Source organism: Coregonus clupeaformis, unplaced genomic scaffold, assembly GCF_020615455.1.
Source record: "Coregonus clupeaformis isolate EN_2021a unplaced genomic scaffold, ASM2061545v1 scaf1904, whole genome shotgun sequence".
In the NCBI taxonomy this organism is placed as follows: Eukaryota; Metazoa; Chordata; class Actinopteri; order Salmoniformes; family Salmonidae; genus Coregonus; species Coregonus clupeaformis.
The window spans coordinates 1-8,615 of record NW_025535358.1 but is presented as its reverse complement, the minus strand read 5'-3'; the positions used below and the strand labels follow the sequence as shown (position 1 = coordinate 8,615).

At 40.0% G+C, this 8,615-nt stretch overlaps 1 protein-coding gene across 1 annotated transcript; it reads left to right on the top strand.

Annotated features, from left to right (window-relative positions):
- Window positions 1–2,486: 2,486 nt before the first annotated feature.
- LOC123487930 (CD209 antigen-like protein E) lies at window positions 2,487–4,763 on the top strand. Its single transcript, XM_045218924.1, has 6 exons — window positions 2,487–2,721; window positions 2,890–2,991; window positions 3,096–3,266; window positions 3,386–3,528; window positions 3,691–3,794; window positions 4,536–4,763. Exons 1-6 carry the CDS (start codon window positions 2,580–2,582, stop codon window positions 4,690–4,692), a joined length of 819 nt encoding a protein of 272 aa, XP_045074859.1. The 5' UTR covers window positions 2,487–2,579; the 3' UTR covers window positions 4,693–4,763.
- Window positions 4,764–8,615: the final 3,852 nt, after the last annotated feature.

Here is an 8,615-nt window from a genome sequence, read left to right as displayed (position 1 = left end):
TGATGTCTAGTAGTTATCATGTTGATGGTCATGCTGAATGGTTAAGTGATGATGTCTAGTAGTTATCATGTTGATGGTCATGATGAATGGTTAAGTGATGATGTCTAGTAGTTATCATGTTGATGGTCATGCTGAATGGTTAAGTGATGATGTCTAGTAGTTATCATGTTGATGGTCATAATGAATGGTTAAGTGATGATGTCTAGTAGTTATCATGTTGATGGTCATGATGAATGGTTAAGTGATGATGTCTAGTAGTTATCATGTTGATGGTCATGCTGAATGGTTAAGTGATGATGTCTAGTAGTTATCATGTTGATGGTCATGATGAATGGTTAAGTGATGATGTCTAGTAGTTATCATGTTGATGGTCATGCTGAATGGTTAAGTGATGATGTCTAGTAGTTATCATGTTGATGGTCATGCTGAATGGTTAAGTGATGATGTCTAGTAGTTATCATGTTGATGGTCATGCTGAATGGTTAAGTGATGATGTCTAGTAGTTATCATGTTGATGGTCATGATGAATGGTTAAGTGATGATGTCTAGTAGTTATCATGTTGATGGTCATGCTGAATGGTTAAGTGATGATGTCTAGTAGTTATCATGTTGATGGTCATAATGAATGGTTAAGTGATGATGTCTAGTAGTTATCATGTTGATGGTCATGATGAATGGTTAAGTGATGATGTCTAGTAGTTATCATGTTGATGGTCATGCTGAATGGTTAAGTGATGATGTCTAGTAGTTATCATGTTGATGGTCATGATGAATGGTTAAGTGATGATGTCTAGTAGTTATCATGTTGATGGTCATGCTGAATGGTTAAGTGATGATGTCTAGTAGTTATCATGTTGATGGTCATGATGAATGGTTAAGTGATGATGTCTAGTAGTTATCATGTTGATGGTCATGATGAATGGTTAAGTGCTGATGTCTAGTAGTTATCATGTTGATGGTCATGATGAATGGTTAAGTGATGATGTCTAGTAGTTATCATGTTGATGGTCATGCTGAATGGTTAAGTGATGATGTCTAGTAGTTATCATGTTGATGGTCATGATGAATGGTTAAGTGATGATGTCTAGTAGTTATCATGTTGATGGTCATGCTGAATGGTTAAGTGATGATGTCTAGTAGTTATCATGTTGATGGTCATGCTGAATGGTTAAGTGATGATGTCTAGTAGTTATCATGTTGATGGTCATGATGAATGGTTAAGTGATGATGTCTAGTAGTTATCATGTTGATGGTCATGCTGAATGGTTAAGTGATGATGTCTAGTAGTTATCATGTTGATGGTCATGATGAATGGTTAAGTGATGATGTCTAGTAGTTATCATGTTGATGGTCATGCTGAATGGTTAAGTGATGATGTCTATTAGTTATCATGTTGATGGTCATGATGAATGGTTAAGTGATGATGTCTAGTAGTTATCATGTTGATGGTCATGCTGAATGGTTAAGTGCTGATGTCTAGTAGTTATCATGTTGATGGTCATGATGAATGGTTAAGTGATGATGTCTAGTAGTTATCATGTTGATGGTCATGCTGAATGGTTAAGTGATTATGTCTAGTAGTTATCATGTTGATGGTCATGCTGAATGGTTAAGTGATGATGTCTAGTAGTTATCATGTTGATGGTCATGATGAATGGTTAAGTGCTTCCATCTAGAGCAGGAGATGAAATAAATACGAATAATTGTTTTTAGAGGAGAGTATGTACATGTAATGTAAAATGTTATTTATTTCATTAAACATGTTAAACATGTTTTCATATTAAATTATTAAAATATATCGCTTTCATACTTACAAGAATAACAAAGGGACATTTTAATAAAACAGCAACAATGTCATTTAACAAGGTTTACCAGCCTGAATGTGATTAGATACTGATAACAGTGTGACCTGCAGTTGGACACAGACAGAGGGCAGAACAGTACTGAGAGGACACACACACACTGCATGCCACATGCAGGCACACACGCACACATGCACACACACACCTACACACACACACACACACACACACACACACACACACACACACACACACACACACACACACACACACACACACACGTAAAGTTCCCCTTTTAAACCTCTGATAAAGATCCAGATATAGATTTCCCCCACCACTTCTGAATAACTCCTCACACTGATGTCACACAGAGACAGCATACATAGAAAAATAAGGCCCATATATGGCCATTGATGTGAACTCCTTATGAAGGCTGGGATGTCAAAGCCTCAGTAATGTTATATGATCTATGTGCAAATTCAGAGGGTCCAATTTTTATCTGCTTCAATTACATTTTGAATCGTTTAAAACGGATGGGAAACAACCATGTTTAGATTAGAAACTAAGGCTGGTGCAAGTCATGTGGTCATGTGGTGGCCAGTGTTGTGTTTATTTGACAGTTTCCCCTTCACTGTGGTTGACAGTTTAAAAAAAATAGTGTCTCTACCAAATGTCACACAGACACCGAACAGTCCAGGGAGAAGACACGGGTACAGACGTATATTAGAGTTGAGGTTAGAAGAAGAAGTTACTGTATTTGACCACAAGTGTGTTAAGATGTCAGAGGGAGTCTATGAAAACTCTAATGGATTCATAGACTATGAGCCTGATGCAATGAATAACACGGACATTGATGGCCAATTATATGGCAACGTAAAAGCCTTCAAGCCCAGTCCAAGAGATGGAGTTGTTGCTTCAGGTAAGATTGCACGCACGCACGCGCACACACACACACACAAACATACAAATTACACACACACATTACAGGTGAGATTACCCTGTAGTACTATAGCTTTATGTGTCCCAATCCTGGATTATGCAGTAAAACACATTACCAAAGTTCTTACTTGAATAATTTGTGATTCAGTTCATGTTCAGTGGTGGAAGAGACCCTCTGGAGTTGCTGCAGTGTGTCTGGGGCTGCTGTGTGTTCTCCTACTGGCTGGGATCATAGGCCTGTCTGTCTACTGTAAGTTTAGTATGTTGTCACTGAGACTTAAGTAGCCTACTTAATCATACTTAATCATCAATGGTGTGGTAGTTACATGTTTGATTAACTTTTCCCTTTTGCAGATGGAGTCATTGGTCATCACGACTCAATAGAGAGAGAACAGCTACAGGCCAGTTACAGCTTTATGACTAAAGAGAGAGACAAGCTACAGACCAGTTACAACAACCTGACTGCAGAGAGAGACCAGCTACAGACTGAGAGAGATTTTCTTAGCAGGAGTCTTACCAATCTCAGTGAGTAAACCTACAGTAATACATTGTAATGAATACCACACACCTGATCATGAGTCTCTATTCATTCATTAAGTGTCCAGTGTGATAAATTGAAGGAAATGTGTGTTTTCATCTTGTAGAACCAACTTGTCCTGAAGGATGGCAGAAGTTTGAATCCAGTTGGTACTTCCTGTCTACTGAGACTAAAACCTGGAAGGAGAGCAGAGAGGACTGTCTGGTTAGAGGAGCAGACCTGGTGATCATAAACAGCGAAAACGAACAGGTGTGTGTGAGAGAGCGAGAGAGAGAGAGAGCGAGAGAGAGAGAGAGAGAGAGAGAGAGAGAGAGAGAGAGAGAGAGAGAGAGAGAGAGAGAGAGAGATGGGTGTGCAGGGGGGTAGATATGATCAAACATATAGGTATATATTTATATTTTTCAACAACAGGAGTTTGTCTTCAACCTCAGCAATGGAGTCTGGATTGGTCTGACTGACTCTGTTACTGAGGGGACCTGGAGATGGGTGGACGGCACCCCACTGACCACCCCAAGGTAAAACACTACTGCTCTAATAACACTGACCACAGTGGAAGGACTAGGACTGATTCTCTGTGTTGTTCATACTCTAGGTCCTTCATATTCAACTGGTGGACCAACACTGACCACCGAATAAGAGATGATAACTACTCTGACAACAAGGCTCCAATTTTCAGTTCATTCAACCTTTATCTATACAGGTTACTGTCATTGATGGTAGCAGTCAACAAAGTTGAATTTAAGCTGAAACATTTGCGTATATTATTTAGGACTGTGATGTTCTAACTGTGATATCTAACGGTTTTTAACCCTGTAGGTACTGGTATTAACCATGATATCTGATGGTTTTTAACCCTGTAGGTACTGGTATTAACCATGATATCTGACTGTTTTTAACCCTGTAGGTACTGGTATTAACCATGATATCTGACTGTTTTTAACCCTGTAGGTACTGGTGTAACCCATGATATCTGACTGTTGTTAACCCTGTAGGTACTGGTATTAACCATGATATCTGACTGTTTTTAACCCTGTAGGTACTGGTATTAACCATGATATCTGACTGCTATTAACCCTGTAGGTACTGGTATTAACCATGATATCTGACTGCTATTAACCCTGTAGGTACTGGTATTAACCATGATATCTGACTGTATTTAACCCTGTAGGTACTGGTATTAACCATGATATCTGACTGTTGTTAACCCTGTAGGTACTGGTATTAACCATGATATCTGACTGTTTTTAACCCTGTAGGTACTGGAGTAATCATCAGCCTGATAATGGTGGTGGCAATCCAGAATATGGTGAGGAGGACTGTGTTGAGATACGTAAAAATCAGAGTCCTCTGGAGGCCTGGAATGACAAGTCATGTGACAGGAAACACAACTGGATTTGTGAGAAAGTGGTTTAACATCACCATGACAACATACTGTAACAATACAGTAGCCTACAGTGCACACAACTTCCTCCTTCATTCTCTCTCTCTCTCTCTCTCTCTCTCTCTCTCTCTCCCTGTCTCGCTCTCTCTCTTTCTCTCTCACACACACTCTCTTTTTCTCAAACCCACACACACACCCTCATACACACATGCACCCACATGCATACATGCATGCACATACACACACGCATGCAAACGCACCTATCGTTCTATTTGTTTGTGGTATCGTATTAATAAAATTCCTACTTATTTTCTGTTTGTAACTTCCTGTGTACCAGTAGTTATGTTTTACTCGTCATCAGGTTCAACATGAAGTTAGTACATTTGACCTTGTCCATACACATAATTTCTTATTCAAATATATCCTACAGATATTTACATGCTCAATTTAGGTCTGGTGCGAACATTCTCATCAGTACCAAACCACAATTACATAAACTGTATAGGAGTTGACTGTATCACCAGTCAATGAGTGTAGTAGAGATATCAAAGGGTATCAAAGGATGTTACTTAATCATCTTTGACAGTCAGTCTTTGTAGTCAAGTTACATATAAGCACAATATCAAATTCTCATATTTGACTGTTGTTCCTCTATATCGGTCCCAAAAGAGTGAAGTTAAGTGGATCTTTTCAGTCGTTCAACCAGCTGTCACTCAAAATCTCCTCGACCAATCAGTTTCATTAAGAGAGAGGGCGGCAGGTAGCCTAGTGGTTAAGATTGTTGGGCCAGTAACCGAAAGGTTGCTGGTTCGAATTCCCGAGCCGACTATGTGAAAAATCTGTCTCTGCCCTTGAGCAAGGCACTTAACCCTAATTGCTCCGGTAGGTTTCTCTGGATAAGAGCGTCTGCTAAATGACTCAAATGTAAATGTAAATGTTGAGGTGAGCCCGCATGTTACTGTTGTCATCTGATCTTCACTTGTTAACCCTACCCACGCTCAATATCCACTTGGAGAAGGTTGTAGTGTTAAATCTATTGTATGGACTGTCACGCCCTGACTCAGGGGACTCTTATATGTTGATTCAGGGTGTGGATTTTCTATGTTGTTTTTTCTATGTTTGTGATCTAGGTGTTGTAGATCTATGTTGGCCGGTGTGGTTCCCAATCAGAGGCAGCTGTCGCTCGTTGTCTCTGATTGGGGACCATACTTAAGCAGCCTATTGGCACTGTCATGTTGTGGGATCTTGTTCCGTGTTCGAGGCTTGTTTTGTGTGTAGCCTTAGGACTTCACGTTTCGTTTGGTTTATTGTTTTGTCGTGTGTTTATCAGTTAAATAAACATGTACGCATTTCACGCTGCGCCTTGGTCTGACCCGTCCTTAAACGTCCGTGACATGGACATTATAATGGCCCATGTTTGTAGTCCTGGACCTCCTGAACATGTTAATGTATATTTGGGAGTAAACAGAGGGTCCAAATCAGCAGAAAGGTGAAAGGAAGGGGGAGTTCTGGAAACTTACTGAATTATCTTGGGGCTGTTACATATGATATTTAATATATGTTAACAGCTAGACTTTGTTCTCCACTTCCCCTCTATTATCTATATCTTCCTGGTATGATAGTGTCCTGTCCATCATCACAAATAGCAAGTCCCATTCCCTGGGCAGGAGGACTGTGTTGAGATATATTCTGGACAAGATGACCATGTAGAGACATGGAATGATTTATATAGTGCCACAGAAAATGGTTTAACAATAAGCACTGTAACAATCTCTCACACGCACACATGCACACAAATACGCACGTAAGTATGCATATTGTTCTATTTTTTGTATTAGCATAGCCACAACTACCCATGTCATGTTGTTGATAATTGAGATAGAGCCTTAGTGTCAGAGAGACATAGAGGAGGAAGAAGAACATTAAGAGAATGAGGAAGAGAGAAAAAATAAGACAAATAATAGTTCTGTTTAGATTTAGAGGAGAGGTTGTAGACATACTGTACTCTGGAAAATGACTCTTCATTATTTTATTACAAACATGTCATGTGATTTGCCATAGGCTTATGCTTCGTACAAAAAAACCCTATGTTTATCACTTTAACAATAAGAATAACAAAGTCACAGATTAATAAATAAAGGTACAATGTCCTTTAACAAGGTCTACCAGCTTCCTGATTGAATGTGATTGGATACTTAAAACAGTGTGACCTGGACACAAACAGAGGGCAGAACAGTACTGAGAGGGCACACACACACACACATACACACACACACATACACACAAAAAAATAACTATGCTAATGACGGTGAGAATGACTCACAACCTTGACTGTACAAAGGACAATGTGTAGGTGACCAATGGCAACACAATGCACCATGCACCAGTGGACCTGCCTGCTACATTCCCACACACTCATGCATCTTGTCTCTTCCTGGAGGTTGCTGTTTGCTCAAACCACTGGTTAAGGTGTGAAGTCCTCCCTAAACCTATAACACTGTACCAAAGTATATTTTAAGGGAGCAATTAGAATTAGCCTTTATATGTCAAACTGAAATTATGGAGATATTGTCACAACTTCTGAGTAACTCTTCACAGACAGCATAGATTAAAAAAAGACCCCTGCTGTATATGGCCATTGGTGGCCGGTCACACTCCGGGGGGAAGTTTCCCCTAGGTACCGATCTAGGATCAGGTTTCCCTCCCCAATCCTAACCTTAACCATTTGTGGTGAAAATGCAAAACTGACCTAAGATCAGCATCTAGGGGCATCTTCTCCTTACACAACCGGTCACAGAGTGAGAGCCGTAATGTGCTCTCCATTTGAAGGTTGGGGGTGCTGTAAACTCAGTCAGGATATATGTAGTTTATATGTGAATTTACAGGATCCCAATTTATTTTAGCAGATCCAAAAATGGGACCATGTGAATTCAGACATGCATCATATGAGTGGCACAGCGGTCTAAGGCACTGCATCTAAGTGCTAGAGGTATCACTACAGACCCCCTGGTTCGATTCCAGGCTGTATCACAACCGGCTGTGATTTGGAGTCCCATAGGGCGGCTAGTTTGGCCAGTGTAGGCCGTCATTGTGAATAAGAATTTGTTTTTAACTGACTTGCCTAGTTAAATAAAGGTAAAATAAATAAATAAAATATAGCATGGCATATCATGTAGTATATTATCAAACTAAGGCTGAGTCACGTGGTGGCCAGTGTTTCTAATCCACTGTGGTTGACTGATAGAGTTTCACTATCATAAGTCACACAGATGCAGGACAGTGAAGGGAGAAGACACAGGTACAGACGTACATTAGAGCTGAGGTTAGAAGTAGAAGTTACTGTGTTTGAGCACAAGTGTGTTAAGATGTCAGAAGGAGTCTATGAAAACTTGGATGGATTCGTAGACTATGAGCCTTATGCAATGAAGAACACGGACATTGATGACCAATTATATGCCAACGTAAGCCTTCAAGCCCAGTCCAAGAGATGGAGTTGTTGCTTCAGGTAAAATTGCACGAACACACACACACACATCACACACACACACATAAATCACACACAACACATTAAACAGGTGAGATTACCCTGTTGTTCTATAGCTTTATTTGTCCCAATCCTGGATGATACAGCAAAACACATTGCCAAAGATCTTACTTGAATCATTTGTGATACAGTACATTGTCAGTGGTGGAAGAGACCCTCTGGAGTTGCTGCAGTGTGTCTGGGGCTGCTGTGTGTTCTCCTACTGGCTGGGATCATAGGCCTGTCAGTCTACTGTAAGTTTAGTATGTTGTCAATGAGACTTAAGTAGCATACTTAATCATACTTAATCATCAATGGTGTTGTAGTTACATGTTTGATTAACTTTTCCCTTTTACAAATGGAGTCATTGGTCATCACGACTCAACAGAGAGAGACCAGCTACAGACCAGTTACAGCTTTCTGACCAGAAGA

Bases quoted from the DNA above. Each gene is read 5' to 3' on its own strand.
- LOC123487930 (XM_045218924.1), top strand. From the start codon at position 2,580: ATGTCAGAGGGAGTCTATGAAAACTCTAATGGATTCATAGACTATGAG. The intron at 3,529-3,690 runs GTGTGTGTGAGA...TTTCAACAACAG, and splicing joins TAAACAGCGAAAACGAACAG to GAGTTTGTCTTCAACCTCAG. The intron at 3,795-4,535 runs GTAAAACACTAC...TTAACCCTGTAG, and splicing joins ACCCCACTGACCACCCCAAG to GTACTGGAGTAATCATCAGC.